Source organism: Cydia splendana, chromosome 6 (assembly GCF_910591565.1).
Source record: "Cydia splendana chromosome 6, ilCydSple1.2, whole genome shotgun sequence".
Lineage (NCBI taxonomy): Eukaryota > Metazoa > Arthropoda > Insecta > Lepidoptera > Tortricidae > Cydia > Cydia splendana.
The window spans coordinates 16,846,902-16,867,705 of record NC_085965.1 but is presented as its reverse complement, the minus strand read 5'-3'; the positions used below and the strand labels follow the sequence as shown (position 1 = coordinate 16,867,705).

General features: G+C 35.2%; 2 protein-coding genes across 2 annotated transcripts in view; both read right to left on the bottom strand.

The window, feature by feature from the left end:
• The window catches only part of LOC134791759 (uncharacterized), a 259,461-nt gene that overhangs the window by 168,268 nt on the left and 70,389 nt on the right, over window positions 1-20,804 (bottom strand). The window lies entirely within an intron of this gene.
• On the bottom strand, window positions 4,590-13,473 carry LOC134791563 (uncharacterized). Its single transcript, XM_063762612.1, has 3 exons — window positions 12,888-13,473; window positions 11,536-11,785; window positions 4,590-4,773 (listed from the first exon to the last, which is right to left on the bottom strand). The coding sequence occupies exons 1-3, from the start codon at window positions 13,471-13,473 to the stop codon at window positions 4,590-4,592; spliced, it is 1,020 nt and encodes a 339-aa protein (XP_063618682.1).

Here is a 20,804-nt window from a genome sequence, read left to right as displayed (position 1 = left end):
TACCCACCCTTATAAATGGACGTAGCACTAATTTACAATACAACATACAGTTTTCCATAAACAAGTCTTAGAGCTGTTTAAGACAAATGTTGAAATATTTCAATCACTCCTTTCTGATTTAAAATAAATGGCACCATACTGTCCATGATTGGAGAAAACAATAGTTTTAATTTGTTAATGAATTTGAAACCAATGGCAGTATCGTTCTACGTCAAAAACCTAAAAATCGAACAGGGCAGTCTGGATCAATCAATCAATCAGTGGATCAGACTGTGTCAAAATTATTTATACCATATGGTTGTATCATATATTTATTTATTTATATATATATTTCGGGTATCTCGGAAACGCTTCTAACGATTTGGATGAAATTTGCTATATGGGGGTTTTCGGGGGTGAAAAATCGATCTCGCTAGGTCTTATCTCTGGGGCGCTTTTTTAAGTTTTTATATGTTTTCCGAGCAAATCTCGGTCTCCCAGATATTGTATTATATTAACACCAATAACAGGATCGAGTTCATATTATGCTAGGCACTGGCTCAGCGTCGAGACTGAATGTTATGTGAACTACACCTGCCCCGCATAAATTTCGAACACTGAGGCGGGATATGCTAATAGACTGTAATTAAGCGAAATCCATTTGCGTGTTTAGAATTTATTGATACCGTGGATCTAATAACCTGATAAACTTTATCTATGCTTGATGATGGTAGTGCATTATTCACTGCATTTTAAATTTATGTGGTGCTCTGTACTTTTTTATACATGTGCCAATATTTGGACGGATGCTTAATTTACCAATACCAAGTGCGCCCGTGTTTTGCGCCATTTAACTTTTAAGGGGTGCAATTTAAAAATGGTTGAGATAAAAATAGGTCCATGGGGGTGATTTATCGATATAATTCATCGTACGTACCTATGTATGTACGATGAATTATATCGAGAAATCACCCCCATGGACCTATTAACGGCTCCACCATAACTGTCTAAACGCAGTGTATAATATTTTGTAGTATGTATGTCACTCCAATTCGGCATTCGAAACAATGCTTAAAAGTTGGTTGCCTTACAAGGACCCACCATGTATATAGGTAATTGTTTATACTTGTGTATATTAGGTACCTGTATGTATTCCTGTGCAGTATTCTCGAGAGGAAACACATTCTCGTATACAAGACAAAGAAAACTTTATTATCATGAATAAAGCCCATCGTTATTCAATAGGGACCGTTGCTCATCTCCACCGTCAAAGCTACGCGGATAGCAAATAATATAATAAAAAATAGAGCTGAAAGTTTCCTAGTTAACGTTTTGAAAAAGTGTTTCTATAAAAACGGTAACATACACATAAACATAACGCGTTTCTGTTAAACGTAACTGTCACACAATGTAACCCTCACGTCAAACCCGTTATTGGCGTTTATATGTTTTAGTCTCAACTCGCAACGGCCACAATTCCTCAATAAAAACGCATTACGTTTTTTTACCGTATTCTCGTGCAACACATCCCAAAATTAAACTGGATTTTCAATGGCTGTTATCCGTATTGGGGCAGAATTCTCGTTAGGGTAACTACTTAATATTTCCCCATTTTGTTTTGTGTACAGAAAATATTATGATCGAAAAATTGTGTCGCTTAACATCAAACTCGGGTAGGTACTATACGACCCTCAGCAATATTTACCCTATTACCTTTTCTTAATACCAAAATCGCATAATCTAAGTTAAGCAACTCAATTATACCATGTTTTTGCAAAACAGAATCCTATTTTACGAGAACACGGTAACGTTTCCCACAACCACCCCTCACGAGCCCACGACCCACCCTCCAATAGAATGGGATTGTGTCGAGATACAAATCGTAACAATGTATCCCTTTATCATACACATCTGTGAGAATAATCAATATTCCTTTGTTTATAATGTAATGTTGTATTCAAAACATGATAGCTGTCACAGACAGCCTTCGTAATGTATAAATCAATTTAAAACCAGTTACAATCATTCCTATATATATTTTGATTTGACAATGCCGGGCACAGGCCTCCTCTTATGCGCGAGAGGGTTTGGGCTATAGTCCCCACGCTGGCCCAATGCGGGATGGGGACTTCACATTCACATACCCCTTTGAATTTGAATTTGTGTGTAAAACTGGTGTTTAATATTTATATTTATTTGTTTACGTAAAATTATAAGAGTTAAATGTATAAATAAATAAATGCTGGTCATATATTGGAAAAATTACCTATAGATATACAATTCGTGATAAGAAGTCAAGAACAAAAATAAATTGCCGTACCGGGATTCGAATTCTAGACCCACGGCTTCGCAGGGTCACCAACGACTTGACTAACAAAGGCCGTTAAGATAAGATAAAGATAAAAAGATAAAAAATAGTTTATTCAAGTAGGCATATTACAATGCGCTTATGAACGTCAAATAAAGCTATCACTAGCCTATATATATAGCTATGTTTTTGAGTGGCTAGCATTGTTAGCCACTCAAAAACATTAACATATGGGTTTACATACCTAGGTACCTATGAATACCTACCAAACCGTGCCTTTTACCATTCCTAGAATATGTGGCGTGAGTTTAGTTAGAGGACAAAATGAAGCAGCGCGCTTAATTGAGCCATTTGCCCCGATATCGAGACCGGTAGTTTGCCCCAAAACGCGGAAACATGAGACCGACGCGCAACGGTCTGAAATCACGAGATGGTGTGCACTGGTTTCAGGTCACTGGGTACGTGTAGCGGACGTCAAAGAATACATGAAATATATGCCCGTGCCTACTGCTTATAGCCAAGGATAGGTAATAATGAACTATAAGTAGGTAACTATCTAATCGATACACTAACTCTTTTTATTCTTAAAACTTTACAAGTTTCAGTTAGTTAATTTATGTTTTATCCCCTTCTTACAAATACATATATTATTAGTATGTTTTTCTTGAAATGAAATATTTTTGTTAGCTTAAGTTTCTCGGCGTATTGGTATTTTTATGGTATGATTCCGTGTAACCATAATTGTATTAAATAAATAAGTCGAAATGACGGATTAAGACAAACGATTAATACCTAATAGAGCCTTCTAATTGAGCCTTGTAGTGCGTTTATGAACAACGCCATAAGAACCTTGCCGCAAACCATTTTAAATAAAGCCTTATTTGATAATAATATGTATCTACACACATATCATAAACCCTCTATGATGCCTTCAAAATCCGTAAATAATGGCCCACATTACGATAAACTGTTTTTTTACAGCAAATTTCTTGTCTGTGAAAATGTGGTAATAGCTTCATTACTATGTAAAAATTGATTTGGTAATGCATTCAAATTTCGAACAACTCTGAAAAAAAAAGCAATTTGATTTGACCCCTATTCTAATATCAGTCGAGATGACGCTTTATTCGAAATGAAATGACAAATGCATACAATATTGACAAATATCGCATGTTAGTTGGTATCGAACGATATGGCAATCGCCCCCACTCTAGTTTGTCTCTGAATTAAAAAAAAACTACGGATGCGTTACGTGCGTGAAAAAAGTTTTAATTTGCCGCCATTTGACGTACAGTTAATACAGTTTATCTTTTAATTAGTTTGTAAGTAAAAAATAATATGTTTTGTTGTTTTTAAAGTAACTACAAAAGTTTCATCAGTTTCATATCCGCGAGTTCCGCCAGAGAACAAAGTGCCCCAATGTCGGCTGTAATATAAGGTTAGTGAATACATCATAGAAAGTTTATAATACAGTGTGTAAGTCTAATACGGGCGATAAATTAAATCGGACATAGTATTCATTAGTGTAATCATGAAGTAAAAGGTTTTTTTAAGTTGCAGTTCATTACGAGCCCATAATTAATTTTTTTAAATTTTCTCAGCAGCAATGTACTGTAAACATGGTTGCGGTACCGAAATGTCAAATGTTCATTAGCAATACAACAATAGCATTTACAAACTTACCTATCTGGAGGAACATTCACAATACATGTTAGCATTACACTGCGTTTAATGTTTTGTAGTTATTTTGGTAGATTAAAGTACTACTAGGCGTGTTAAAAGATATTAAATCTTATTTATTTATCATGTTTACCAACAAGAAACTGACTTCATTTTAATCAGTCACGATAACAGCACTTGACGTGATTATTTCTAATCTGAGCAATAGACAAGCACCTTTGATAGCACACCTTTTTTGAAAATTAATTTAATATCAGTATCTCATAAGTGATTATTGTGTATTCATTTCGTATTTAATTTGCCTGATTTTTTATACCAGGATGGCGGAAAATAAGCATACGGCCCGCCTAATAGTTGTACAGTTATTACCAAAATTATTTCGAGAATTAACTAAACCGTCTAAACACCACAAAACTTGGTACATTGTGTGAAAACGTGGCAAACTCTTTGGTGGAATTGCAAGTTTCTTATTTTATTTCAACTCTGATTTGACAATGTCAGTCTTTCGATTCAAATATAATCGTATGTTATAAAAATGCCTCGTTTAACAACTTTTACTGCTCCTGAATTAATGGACATGATTTTAATTTACGGTGAAACACTACAAAATGGTCATCGAGCGCTAGCTGTGTACAGAGAGCGATTCCCTCATCGGGTTGTACCAAGAAACGCTCGAGTAATTGTTAACGCGATACAGCGAGCTCGCGAAGGATTGCCCGTAACTGGAAGGGTGTAGAGAGCAGCTATTCACGATGAGCTTCCAGTTCCATTGCAAGACCGAATCCTTCGCCATTTTGCACTTAATCCTGAAAGTAGTACAAGGGATGCAGGAAGACGATTTAATACGAGTTGTTATTTTATGGAGTCAATCAAACGTCGTTGCGAAACCTGTTCTGAAATACAAGGAAGGCACATCGAGAATAGGTATTTGCGGCGAAACCGGCAAAACTAAACTCAGGTTTCTCAGAATTTGTATTGTTGTAAATTGTGTTTTTTAGTTTTCTTTTTAGTTGGTTTTCTTTAGAAGTATTTCAGCAACTTCAGTACATTTCAGTTGTAATTTCAATGGGTCGTTACTAAAATAAATTTAATGATTGCTTTAATAAGATTTTTTGATGTAATTTGATTTTAAACTAGGTAGTCATTTCGTCAGATAAAAAACATCATACTTATTTATTATTTACCCACTCATGACAGTTAATGACATTACATACGCAATAGGAGTTTTTGAAAGTAACTGTCAACGAGCGTTTAACGTGAGCGTGTTTGCATTACATTGCGGGCTGAATTATTTTGTATGGACAAAATTATTGTTGCAACTTTAAGTAAATGTTATCTAATTACCTTTACTTTGTCCTATACTAACCACCGTTAAGAGATTCGCCCGTATTAGACTTACACACTGTATGTGTGTAGATAAAGCAGTGTATGTAATTTAGGGTGATTCACTTTTGTATGGAGAAAAAAAAGTTGTAATATTTTCCTGACTGCTCACCAATGGAGTCTCCCCACACTAAAAACTATCTATTTCAATTTTAGAAAGAATCGAATAACATTTAGAGGTTGCACAAGTTGAAAAGGTAGAGTGAGAACCCCAGCATACATTGCATGAAAATGAACTATGTTCTAAAATGACAAAATATAATGAACTGATACTAAAATCGAATGAGAAAACTGAATTTTGCGTCTAAAACACGATAAAAGCACTTTTCCTTTGGAAAAAAGTGGAAAAACTGAAAAATCTTAATTAGAACATTTATCGAGTAACCAAAATCCAAGTTTACTACTAATTTTAAAATTTATTTATATGTAGAAGGTTCAGTATCACACTACTCTCCGCTTGGATGGTATCCGCTTAAACCATTTTCTACCCTCCGATGTAGAGTCGTTGGTTATTTGAAAAATCTTTGTTGATGTTGTGCAACCTCTAAATGTTGACCGATTTTAATTTTTTTAACGTATAATATTATTTTATCAGTTAGAATAAGAATTCGAGCAAAGTCAGATGAAAATCGAAAATTCGGAAAAATGAAACACCCTAATGTAACTGTACATAATTAGGCATTAAAATACTCGTGTGATCTTTTTATGGAACTCATTTCATTCGTTTCATAAACCCACACTCGTATTTTAATGCCTTTCATTATGTAGCAGTCACATAAACTACTATTAACCCAAGCCAAACATTTGATAATAATATTTCCTAACCGGGTAAAAAATGTGACAGATCTAGCAGACTACTATCAATTACACAGGTACTATGCTACGATAGTATACTAATATGACAGAATTGACAGACCATTCTACTAGGTAATAAAAATAACATGGCGTAATATAAATTGTGGGTAAGTATTCAGTTCAATGATACCTACTGCGTTTTTTGTCATAAGGTAGGTATTTACCCAACACTGTCTTCTTTGTGTTAAGTACTACAGTGACTGTGTGATATTGTCTTCCACAACGTCTTCTCGCATTCTTAATTTTAATTCCTTTTACTTCTTTTAAGCGACACGGAAAAATGAAAATTGCAGCACGTAGCGAGTCTCGGCGTTTCTTTACATCCGCGCTCAGACATCTCTGTAATGAAAATATATCTCCCACATTAAACTGGGTTCTAAACAATTCGCAACAGGCAAACGTCTTTTTAAGACTTACGAGAAAATGTTTTAAAACGTATTTATAATGTTAACTTTTTGTCTATAGAATTGTAGATATCACCATAAATATTCTCGTTTGCTCTTATCCTGCTGGAAATAATATGTTATTCTCTGAAATCCAAGGTCTTGTACCTTATTTCAGTCTCTTTCGATAATGTTTGTTATTCAATATTCACTTTGGCAACAAAATGTACTCGGAAATCAAATAGCGCTGACACAAATCGAATCGAAACTCCACCCCAATAACAATCCGTAAACGATCTTATTTTGAAGAAAAATTTCCTGTAAATAAGTACCCGACCCAAAACACCCTTAGTGATTACCATATTCAAGTGATAAATCCAACTAGGCTACTTCACAAATAGTCCTATTTCATGAATTTCTGTACGCTTTAAGTTATGAAGGTCACTTTAAGGAGAGAGATTCGAACTTTGAAACGTCATTTAATAGATCTAGAAAAGATATCGATTAAATGTGTCAGTGTCAAAAGTGACGTTTTTGTTTGAAGAAACTTCACATTTGACACTGACATCTAATCCATATTGTTTCTAGATCTGTTAATTGGCGTATCTTCAAGTTCGAATCGGGCCGCGCCGAACAATCGTAAAATTCGTAAATTACTTTTCTGTCACCGAATTTAGGTTGATCGTTTTTTAGTTTTTTTACCATACCATATATAAGAATCGGTGGCACACTTATTTAATATTTATTGCCTTGAATAGTAAAATAACAATTTATGAGCTATAATTACGTTATATCCTTCCGAAGGACAAGAATATTGCTTCAGACTTAATGGTCGTAGGAAGGCAGGCTTCGGTATTGCGAAATAGCTTCGGGAGCTCTAATTATGACCGCTTTGACTTTTTATCGTGATCGTCAACGTCGTCGCTCTTATATATATTAACATGTGCGATATCGTGTACGATATAATTAATATAATTAAATATATATAATTGACATGGGACATGGGAGAGAACAATCTCACACCTGAGGATGCCGAAGACCGGGCAAAGTGGAGAAGGCTGAGCAGGAAAACGGACCCCGGGCTTATAATTGCAAGTCCATTTTTATCTATATTTAATAGCCGTATCAATATGAAATTTTGCAATAAAGTACGAGTATCGTAATAGATAACCGTAATAGTTTCTCAATTAAGCAAAACTTGTAAACTGTGATGCTGTTGTTATTATTAAGCTAAACTGCGGCTTTTGGGAACTTATCACAAACTATGCTGTTAGCAAAACCATTAAGCTACCCAACCTATCCATAACTTTAAATTCAGGCTGACCACTTTTTGTTTGCTGATGGATTAGGAAAGTTATTCTAATAAAAATAGGATCCATATAAATTAAAGCACTTCAAGAATTTCAACATTAGATTCAGATTAGATTATTTATTTGCATTAATTAAGTAGGTAGGTACATACTAATAATACCAGTACTACGGGTTTTTTTTAGAAATTCTAAATTAATATGGCATATGGTGAGTATAATACACAATAAAACCTATAAAATGAAGAGAGTACTTTAATAATTTATAATGGAATATAAAAATCCATAAAACACTCATAAAAAATGTTGAAACCATTAATTTTCCGTACGCATGGAACGTCTTATTTCCTCCGGCCATAAATTGGACAGTTAATTCTTGGCGCGATAAATAATGTCAGCTAAGTGCTTGCAATTCATACCTAAATAATTTTCACGCGTATCTATGTGAGCTTGTTTCTAGTATAACCGGACCTCGAGATCCATAGTAATCATGTGTAATTGGAGATTACGCTTTTACTGGTTTACGTGAGGCAATTCACTCGGTAAGCGTTTTGCGAATGATAACACTTTTCTTCGCGTAGCTCAGGGGTCGGTAAACTTTTGAGACAAAGAGCCAACTGCAGTAGAAATCACCAGTTTAAGGAAGCTTAAAAAGCCGCAAATATTGTATTCAGTGGTGTAAGAACTCTCAATGCTTATCTGATAAGTTGGTTGTTGGAGGGTTGAATGGAGATCAAGTGAAACGAGACATTACCGAATATGTGTTATATTCTCGGTATCCAAGTATAGAGAGAGCAAGTAAATCTAAACATAACATATTTATAGGCTATTATTGCTTACTTGCTATTTATACAATTACGTGCGTCGCATATTTATGTTGCAGACAGTAACGTATAGTTACTGTTAATATGTTAACTTAGGCATATAGTACACCTCCCTGGAAAGTTACTCTTCACCCCCACAAAGGAAGAAAAAAAAAAAGTGACACACGCAGTTGCATTTACATTTTTTTTTTTAATATAATATAATAGTTGCTAGTTATTACTTAGTTTCAAAATACATCTTAGTGTTATTTTTATGAGTTATATAAACCTGATTATTTTTTAATATCTTAACATTTGGTGACATATCTTCTATGACCTTGTAAGGTCCATTATAAATAGAGTCTAATTTATCGCCTACTTGGTTTTTTAAAAGTATTAAGTCTCCTGGTTTATATTGTACAGAATTCATTTTCTTATCATACATTAATTTTCTATTGACTTTACTAGACATTAAATTATTTCTAGCTTCTGACTGAGCTCTTTGTAACCTATACTTAAATTCTTTAGGATAACTATCATAATTATAGAGAGGGTCGACAGAAGGAATTAGATTATTCGGTAAACGACAGTTTTTGCCGAAAACTAATTCGAATGGCGTATATTGCGTCTCGGTATGTACGGTGGTATTATACGAAAAACACCAATAGCTTAACCAGGTACTCCAGTCTGTGCGGTTATTACTACATTGTATCCTAAGGTAAGCTCCTAGGTTCTTGTGCGTGTTCTCGAGTGCTCCTATAGTTTCGTGGTGATAAGCAGTCGAGTGTAGCTTATTTATATCTAATAATCTACAAATATCGCTAAAAACACTGGACATAAATTCGGTACCTTGATCCGTTATAATGTCGCTTGGTACGCCATATCTTAAAATAAAATTATTTACAAATGCTTTACTTACAGACTCAGTGTCTTTCCTCTCTAAAGGATATGCTTCGACGAACTTACTCAGTTCACACTGAATTGTTAATACGTACTTATAGTTATAATTATCTATTTCTAAAGGTCCTAGAATGTCTAAAGAAACTCTTTCGAAGGATGAACTTGGCGTTGTAGTTATCACCATTGGCTCCTTAGTGTATTTATTAGTGTGTTTGTTGTGTTGACAATGTGCACATTTCTTTACGTATTCGTATACATCGTGGCTCATTCTTGGCCAGAAGTAATGACGTTTAATATTATTGAGCATTCTATTAACCCCCGCGTGGCCACTGGTGGGTAATAGATGGAAATCGTTTAAAATAACTCTTATTTCCTCTTTATCGTATACTTTCGTGACACCTTTCGTTACTAGGATCCTAGGAATATCACATTTGTAGCTAGCTAAAAATTCATTTATTTCTTGCGCATTTTGTTTATTTTTTATTATTATAACTTCATTTATGCGTTGCTTCTTGCAAAATTCTTCTAATTCCCTCGCTAACACGCCTACGGTAGATAACGATCGGGATGTTAGATATATGCATGACTCGCTTGGTACGTACTCAAAATTTCCTTTACTACTCATTATTTTATTTTGACATGTCTTACTTAATTTGTAATCGGAACTTAATATGAGTTCAATACAATTTTTTGGTGCTTTGATGATTTCCACAACTCTAGGTTGATCAAGCCTATCGTTTGCGGGTACATCTGGCGCTAAGTCACCTTGATCGCAAGTTTGTTGCGCGCGCAGTTTCCGTGTTTGAGCTCTGGTCATGACTGATACAACGTGTGTTCTAATATTTTTTAAATCTTCACTATTCATCGGTAAACGACTCAATGCGTCTGCAGCTGCATTGTTTCGCCCCGGAATGTACTCAATATCAAAATTGAATTCTTCTAAATACAACCTAAATTTGGTTAATCTACTCGAAGGATCAGTCATTCCAAAAAGATAAATCAATGGTTTATGGTCGGTGACAATTTTAAACTTTTTCCCAAAGAGATAGGGTCTAAAATGTCTTGTCGACCAAACTATGGCAAGTAATTCCAAATCTATGATTGGGTATCGCGTCTCGGCTGGCTTAAGATTTCGACTTGCGTACGCGACTACTTTTCCGTTGGAATTTGATAGTACTGCACCTAATCCTATTTTTGATGCATCTGTATGTAACGTAAAAATGTTATTTTCTGAAAAATCTGGATAGTCTAAAACTTGTGGACTCGTAAGAATATTTTTTAATTTTAAAAATGCTGCTTCACACTCTGTAGACCAGTTAAAAACTGCGTTTTTCTTGGAAAGCTGGTTTAAAGGATAAGCTATGTTCGCGAAATTTGGAATAAACCGTCTATAGTAATTGGCAAATGCTACGAATCTTTTGACCTCGTCTGTATTCGTTGGTCTTGGGTATTTGGTTAATGCATCTACTTTCGCTGGGTCGGGCTCTACTCCCTTTGAAGTTATTTTGTGCCCTAAATACATTATCTCTTTACGTAAAAATTCGCATTTTAATGGATTTAGTTTAAGATTCGCGCTCCTTAAACGTTCTAAGACTTGAGTGAGGTTATGGTTATGTGACGTTATGGATTTACCTATGACAATGCAATCGTCTAAGTATATGAAACATTGTTTGTAATTTAATCCGGACATGGCTATGGTCATAAGTCTTGAGAAAACACTACCGCTTGTTCGGAGTCCCATGGGACATCTCTTCATTGAATACATCTTATCGGTAGTAAACGCGGTGTATTTCCGGGATTCCTTGTCTAAAGCTAGTTGGTAATAACCTTGGGAAAGATCGAGCTTTGAAAAATATATGCTACCTGCTAGGGAATCTAATATTTCTGTTATGTTGGGCAATGGGAATTTATCATCCTGTATTCTATTATTTAGTTGCCTGTAGTCGACAACCAATCTCCATTTCTTTTCTCCTAACTTATCACTCTTTTTAGGAACAAGCAAAACTGGGCTGGACCACTCGGAAGTAGTCTCTTCTATTATGTCGTTATCTAGCATATCTTGGATCTGCGTTTGAAGTTCTTTGCGTAAGGCATGTGGTATCCTGTAAGGTTTTACGTATACTGGGCTTGCATTTTCTTTTAAGTTAATTTTGTGCTCCAGCAAGTTTGTTGTGGTAAGCTTGTCGCCTGGCAGATGAAAAACATCTGCGTATTTTGCACAAATTTGTTCTATACTTAATTGTTCCTCTTTGTTTAAATAAGTGTGTAAATTTAAAAGATCTAATAAGGTTTTTACTCTATTGACGCTAATTTTCCCTGTGTCAAAATTGCAAATATCAAAATTACATAATCTGTTTACCTTCAACTTTGATAAATCTAAAGTAACTGGCTTATCAGTCGTATTCAATATCCGTACGGGTATTTGTCCTTTGTCTGGTCTTGAAATGACACCTGCTACAAAAACGCCTGCTTGCATTTCCTGGGCTAGTACTACACAGTCGTCTACCAGTTGTGACGTAATGTGAGTCATAACTTCGCATCGCGGAGGTATATTATGGACATACGTATTATTTAAATGTACTTGCATAGGTATCGAAACGGACTGACCTCGGTCCTCTAAAATTAATGCATTGCGTTTATAACTTATATCTGCATCGTAACGTTTGAAAAATTCTTCCCCTAAAATTGCTTGGGCTGCGCATTGCATATTCTTAAAAACATGAAACTTTTCTTCGCAAATGAAACCGTTAAAGTCTAAGTCTAAATATATATATCCTTCTGAAGTTAAATCTCCGCATACTCCCTTAATAGTAATGCTATGTCCTTGTATTTGTCTAAAAAGATCGGGTTTGTTTTGTAAATATTCGTACCTAATAGCACACAGGCCTGCTCCGCTGTCGGCCAAGAGTTTTAATTTATATGTTTTACCTATACTACAAGTTACTGTGCTATAATTATCTTTATTATAACTAAATATTGCGCTATTCATATTAGTCACGAAAAAACTGCCTGTTAGGTTTTACATTATCGTGTGACGGTTGCATGTGCTGCGCACGCGTATTCGGGCGAGTGGGCGCGCGCGCAGGTCGGTGGACTGTAGCTGCACGGTCAGCGAAATTGTCCGGTCGTTTAACTCTATTTGTCGAGACGTGTTGCGAAATACCTGTGTTATGGTTATTATTGGAATAATACCGTGTCCCGAATGTATTTTTATTTCCTGTGTTAAAATCTCTGCCCTTATTCCTATTGTAACGCGCAGAGTGGGTATTCCGGTTCCCGTAATTATTACGAGAATGTCCCCGTCCATAATGTAGGACCTGATCCTGTTGTGGTGATGAGCTGTGCTCGTCAATGGCCGTCCTGATTGCTTCGGGCAATGACGTAAATTGCCTAGATGATATTATTGTGCTTAATTTTGGGTCTGCTAGACCGTCTGCAAACCGTTTAATGGCTGATCTCTCGTTCAGCGGACGAAGTATATCGTACCTGCTATCGTTACCGTCGGCCTGAGATATGGTCAGATTGACAAAAAGATCCTCGATCTCGGCTCCGAATGCCTCTATGGTTCTCCTACCTTGCCTAGCTCTGTACAGTTGAGCCTGAATTGATTCGGACGATTTTTTAGGTAGTAAGAATGTACGCATATCCGCGATAAGTAGTTCTACGCTAGTATATGACGTTTTCAATCTGAGCTTAGCGCTAGATGAAAGTCTTGTTTTTAGGACGAACTCTATTAAAACCTGTTGAGTTTCGCTATTAATAATGGAACTGTACATTAGAATACCGTCTATTAATTGTTTAGTGGTATCCTCCTGCCCCGTCATGACGGGTAACAAGGCGATGGCCGTCTTGACATCAAAACTGGGCTTAGCCATTTTTCCGTCTGTTTGAGATTCTGTATCAAAATAATTTAATGATATCTTTATCCTACTGTAAGTGTCGGCAATATCGTTTATATGCTTATTAGCTAACTCTAATTCTGAAACTTTATATTTTTCCGTTTGCTCCTGTAACTGAGACACAATATCCGCCGCGCGATTATATAATTCGTTTGATTCGTCTAGTTTCTTTCTACCTATTTCTTTCCGTCGCCTCTCTGGACCTAACTTTACAATATCTTCTCTTAATTTATTTAACCTTTCACGAATGGACACTAACTCAGATAGCATAATAAATTTGCGGCTACGGTTAATAACATACAACGGCTAAAATTAGGATACCTAACATTTCCTATATATCGCGACGAAACAATTAAAACATAATGATAAAGTTATATCTAACTTACATTAGTAGCGGGCAATGTACCCCCGTAAGTAGGTTATGTCGACGCTGCATTCCGCGCTGGCTGGGCGGTCGCGTGACGCTGCTGGCGAGCTGGCACCTCCATGTGGCACTCGCTGACGCTGCATGTGACTGCCTCTGCTCCGACGACGATGACGGGCCGGGCTAACCCTGGACTCCCTCGAACATGGGCCGGGATAACCCTGGACACCTCTTGAATTGCGAGCCGGGATAACCCTGGACAACGCTCTTCTTTCTTCTTTCTTCGTTTTTAAAATGTGTGGGAGGGTTCTGTTTAATAGGAAGCTTCTTTCTTGAAAATGCGCAGGAAGTTTCTTTCTTGAAAAATAGGTTCCTTAACTTGAATTCTTCATTAGGGTGATCTTCTTGCCTTGACTTCTATCTTCATTTTCCTATGCGATGCGCTGTGGTGGACTTCGTTTTCCTGGTATTCTTCTGGTATGGGTCGCCATCTGATAAGTTGGTTGTTGGAGGGTTGAATGGAGATCAAGTGAAACGAGACATTACCGAATATGTGTTATATTCTCGGTATCCAAGTATAGAGAGAGCAAGTAAATCTAAACATAACATATTTATAGGCTATTATTGCTTACTTGCTATTTATACAATTACGTGCGTCGCATATTTATGTTGCAGACAGTAACGTATAGTTACTGTTAATATGTTAACTTAGGCATATAGTACACTTAATTCTATGGGTGACGCAAAGAGCCTCAATTGTACCTCCAAAGAGCCGCATGCGGCTCACGAGCCGCGGTTTGCCGACCTCTGGCGTAGCTAGTCTACGAGATAACGGAGCGCTACGTGTTACAGACGCATATAATCAAACTAACACAATAGTTTATGTAATAATGTACTAACAGTGCGAAGCATCCCTAGACAATAGGATTATCCTGTGGGTTTTGCAGTTTGCCTGTTTGTAATGTATACGCTAATATTGTAGAATCAAAGGCTTATAATTCTATAGTTAAATATGTTTAATAATAATAAGAATAGGTTACATATATAATATAATATTATTATGTGTTATATTAAAATTGAATTGTGTACTACACCTGTCAATGGCTAAACCTATGGTTTTGCTAGGGGTATGAGAGATCCGGTATATTTAAGTACTTAAATACTTAACGTAAACATACATTATACAAATTATAAAAATAAAAAATGCATATATATGTTAGTCTGTAAGGTATTTGTTATATGGGCCTTGTTGCCTGATTTAAAATGTAAAATAAAAAAAATATAAAAAAATTATAGACAAGTTCATTTACACTAATTTTTTTGACATATGTAGGTACATTAGCCGACGTCTGACTGAACCTTATCACACAGTACAACTTTCTCTGCATAATATACATATCCTACTGGCTCCATTTTGACGAACCTCTAAGCACACAAACCTTCCAAGCAGGTCAGGAAAATATTTTCCATCGCACGAAATGTATTTCTACAAAATATTTTCAATTCGTATGCATGGGAAAACAACTTTGTATTATATCAGTTCGCTTACAATATAGTAGGTTCACATAAACGCTGCTTTGTTTGAGGTCCCTACACAAACATTTACATTATAAACCTACTCATAAATCGTTATAATTTACACGCTATATATAATATATTAGGCCACAAACTAGAAACACATTAGAAATAATACCTTTACATGCACAATTTAAACTAACTGGAAACGTGTTTAGTGTTAATAATTATGTGTCTGCAAAGAAACTACATAGAATAGAGTCCAAACCTACCTGATAACTAACCTACATGATAAATCTGTAATACTTAGGTTTTCCGCGCGTGTTTAGGTAGAAAAAAATATTAATTATAATATAATCCGTTAAAATAGTTTAATTCTTAATAATATATAATATAATTCAAAGATGCATGTGAAGTCCCCAATCCGCATTGGGCCAGCGTGGGGACTATAGCCCAAACCCTCTCATGCTTGAGAGGAGGCCTGTGTCCAGCAGTGGGACGTATATAGGCTAATTTTTTTTTAGGGTTCCGTACCCAAAGGGTAAAACGGGACCCTATTACTAAGACTTCGCTGTCCGTCCGTCCGTCCGTCCGTCCGTCCGTCCGTCCGTCCGTCCGTCCGTCCGTCTGTCACCAGGCTGTATCTCACGAACCGTGATAGCTAGACAGTTGAAATTTTCACAGATGATGTATTTCTGTTGCCGCTATAACAACAAATACTAAAAACAGAATAAAATCAAGATTTAAATGGGGCTCCCATACAACAAACGTGATTTTTGACCAAAGTTAAGCAACGTCGGGAGTGGTCAGTACTTGGATGGGTGACCGTTTTTTTTTTCTTTTTTTTTTCGTTTTTTTTTTGCATTATGGTACGGAACCCTTCGTGCGCGAGTCCGACTCGCACTTGCCCGGTTTTATTTTATATTGAAAAAGAACCACTCTTTATACTACCTATGCCTTTAGTTAATACTACACCCGCAAATACTGACTTTCATAACCAGCTACAAGAAATAACTAGCAAAAAGAATAATTTAGACAATTTGGAAGCCAGTTTCATAGTGACTTTTTTTTTCCTATTTTAATAAGCAGCTACGAAACGAGAAATATTGTGTGCAATTTGTACACTCAATTACCAAAGCTTCAGTCCAACGAGTTCTAAATCAACGAAGTCGCTGGTTGAGGCTAGTAGTTAATATTAGCGTAAATTCCAAAAGGAAAAAGGTCTTTTTATTCGGAACGATACCTTTTCTATCTTAAAAGCGTTTACTATTCACTGCACATTCACAATATTGCCGGCTCAAGCGATCTTTCAGTAGTGAGGACCATGGAAAATATTTGCTAAAATGTAAATAAGCCAATAACAGACCAACCACTATTCTCAGGCGAGTTCTTTAGGGCAAAACTTTTCCCGGCCTTCATGTTTCCTGTTATCGGAAGTCGTAAAGGATGAATATGAATATGATATAATATATCCAATAACAGACATATTGAAGATATTTTTTATAAGTGACTTTAATGATGGTGGCAAAGGAAAGAGTGTAAAGGAGAGTCGTAAGTATTAGTATTTATGTAACTCATTTTCGTACATGACTGTTTATGGTGTTTTTCATCTTGCAAAGTGATTTCCTTATGAGCTGGCTAAAGACTAAAATGTAATTTATTGTAACTTTTTCTGCTGCTGAAGACTTGGGCAGATCACATGGATCTGACGGATTGGACTGGACGATTCAAAAGTGTTAGGCCTACATGAATAAAAAATATTTTGAATCATGAATCTTGAAAGCATTCCCATTATTAGGTAGACTATATACGAATGGATTTATTAGATTTAGCCATTATATTCAAATTCTAACTCTTTTCTTCGAATAGAAAGAAACAAATATCATACACGAGTTTTTCAGACCAGACTAGGAATTAAAACAATGCCTGTACATTTTGCTAATGAGAATAAGAATAAGAAATATTTATTAGCACAAATAATAACACAAACACAGCTTCTTGTCACGTTGTGTATCCTAGGACACACAACGGGACGCTGATTTTCAGTGAGGCCTGGGAAAAGACTAAAGCTAAAACTAGAACTAAAACTAACTGGTGGCAGAACCAAAACATAAGAATTCAACAATTCAACATTCCATGAGGCACAAAGCAAATTTTTGCGGACTCCACAGTCGTAAAAAATCAGCAATGTAAAATCCAGTCTTTACACGTTTTTGCGGCCAGCGCTGCCTTCTAAAAGAATTTTAAAAAATAGTGATAATTATATTCATTCACCGTGAACAGAGTTATCTAGCAGATTTTTACGTTTTCTTATTCAAAGACAATTCATAACTAAACATTGAGTGCACCTTTTTAGTCACGCTATGGGTAGGCAACCTTCATTACACAAAAGGTATCATTCTTTGAATAGCATGACGATACAACTACGAAAAGTAGAAAACCCACACCGAGTGGTGATAAATTGAAACACGACCGAAAGGAACACTCCCTTCGGTTCACATATTGTGCTAATTACCGCACTAGGGCGGTAAATTAGCACCATATGTACTGTAAAATTAATTATTAAATAGTACCTACACTATGTATAATAATTAGGTTTGCATGATACTTAAATCAATCTTTTAAGCTCGGGAAAAAATAAGTACCTTGTTGTTTAAAAAGTCGTTTTACTCGGGTCACGAACATGAATAAAGCACTTTTGAATTCATATTTAAAACTTAACTTTCCTATCCAAGCTCTGAATTGAAAACAACGCTCTAGCTAGAGCCTGAAAACTTACCTCATCGAGTAAAGGTGCCTCAAAAGTTGCGAGACTCCTAATGGCAAAAAAAGTTAGATCGTTTTTGTTCAAAGATTTCGTTCTGCAAATATATTTGTATTCACCCAGACTACTTGGTAAAATAAAAAATATCTACTTTTTCCCCCTTTTTTGTTTATAACTTTTGATATTTTTTGTGTGCTAATACACGCTTCGAATACATTTTTCTAGGCATCATGACGAATCTAATGAGGTATCACACGTAGTTTTAGGAGTATTATCTCTATTTTTCACCGTTTTCAGTTTCTCGAACAGACTAAAGGGAGAAATATAGTAAATTAATTAATCATCGTTTTGTCTATCAAACTTTATAGGTAGGTACAGGTTGATAAAAATAATGGAAATACCTACTCCAATTTTGTTTCATAATAAACCTTTACATAGGGACGGATAAACAGGCATTTATTTTTAATTGAGCGATCACATTTCAACTGACGAATTATACTTGTACCCGCTTCGTAAACCGTAATAGTTTAAATAAGACATTCAATTAATTACGCCGCCCTGACTTCGTCCACTGATTGCGGTTTTTACCCTTTGCCTTATTCCTAACGTTTTATTGAAATAGCCACAAAAGTTAATTTGAAGCCGAAAGCCGAACTCTATTGGCTAGCCCGAGAGGAAAACTTTTTAATGGGTTTAGATATTTTTTTTTTGCTAAGAATTTATTTGATAATGGGAGACTCCAAATTAAAGTATGCTGGCTAGCATAGCAACGGACTTTCACCGGTTCAGATTACCTATATTTGTAGGCATCAACATCATCCATGTTTTATTTTGAGATGATCACTAATCAACTTACATAATAGCTACATGTTATTACTTAGGTTATTCGATTTGAGTTATAGGTATCGTTTCCGGAAAATTGATAGTTGGTATCGTTTTTTATTGTATGGTTTAATACATATTTATGAAATTCGACTTTACGAAAATTAATAAGTCAATAAAAAACTTGCCTAAATAGGTAGATTAGGTAGGTAGGTACAATCATTTCAGACAATTTTTTTATTATACCTACATAATATGTATTAGTTATTTTGTAGGTATAATAAAAAAATAATTAGTAAAAAATATTCTTATCGCTACAGATTTTTTTTCTGAAAAAAAATATACATCTGTAATTGGGTTGTGGTTTATAAGAAGGAATATTTTTATTTGCTAGAAGACAATTTTTAAACGACGGTGATATAAATTACTGCCTATTGAAACTAGTGAACTGACGCGATGGCGGCGAACAGCGAAAACTTTTCCAATTTCCCAAAATCAAATTGGAGCAGCGAGGACCACATCGCGGTCATCGTTTAAACTAATCTTTTTGGAAGAAATGTTCTCCTTTTATAATAATTACACCTTTTTACTTTTTATTGTTCCCTACCGGAACGATGACAATCAGGACCCCAGGGGCTCTATCTCAAGAGTCGTCATAGTTGAACATTTCTGAATATTCTTTTCTTAACAACAAAAAATTAAATTAGGAATTAAGACGTGAGTCCAATCGCACTTGACCGGTTTATGGTTCTAGGAAGAAACCCTTTTGAACAGATTTACGATGGGTCTACTGAAGCATTGATGGAATTTCATTTGTTTTGTATCCTTCCAATTTGTCTTGTGATAGAGGTACACGGTTAAGCCGGTTATGGGTACTTAGCTGAATAAAAGTCAGTTATAGGCCCACATAAAAATATGACTTAATTCTACGCAAGCGGTATCAGTTTCAGAGTAGGTTTACTATTAATATAATAATTTTTTTAACTATAGTTTGTTTTTTTTAGCATTAGAAAAAGACTACGCGATCTTGCCGTCTTTTTATTAAAAACGCTTTAAAAAATCAGTAATCTATAACTTATGAATGCAAAAGAATGTAAATCCAAATTCGGTTTCAAACGGAAACTGCGTGAAATACTTATTAACATTCAAATTGAATCTGGACCCGCTGCACATTAGTTATTTTTATTTTTATTTTATATTTCTTATCAAAATATCGTTAAATAAATCACAAAAATTTTGATTAAGTATTTTATTATAAACGCTTTCGTTTTTTCTTTACGCCACTTTTTTCTTTTATGCTGCTTTTAAACTCGAAATAACTATTAATTTGTTTTTCACTTACTTTATTATTATGTTTTTTTTTCTTCTATATATATATTTCGTGGGGACTATAGCCCAAGCCCTCTCGCGCATGAGAAGAGGCCTGTGCCCAGCAGTGGGACGTATATAGGCTGAAATGATGATGATGATGATATATATATTTATATTTTACTAATATTTAATGTCACTCCCTAAGGCCTTGGCAGAATAACAGCGTTGTAATTTGCCTCGTTTGCAAATTGCAACAATATGCTGAGACAGGGCCTTTTCCCTACGGCACACATTGCTGGACCCAAGTGTGTATTATTTTCTCTGTTTTATTTTTTTAAATGTGTACATAATTTCTTTGTTTTGTTGTTCTAATTATCTTATTTCTTTCATCTTATTGTCCTGTGTATGTGTGTTTTATGGAATAAATGTCTTTCTTCTTCTTCTTCTTCTTCTTCTTCTAAATTAATGTATATGATTCATAATTGTTACATATTTGCCGTGACTTATTTTTCAAAAGTGTTTTTCTATAAA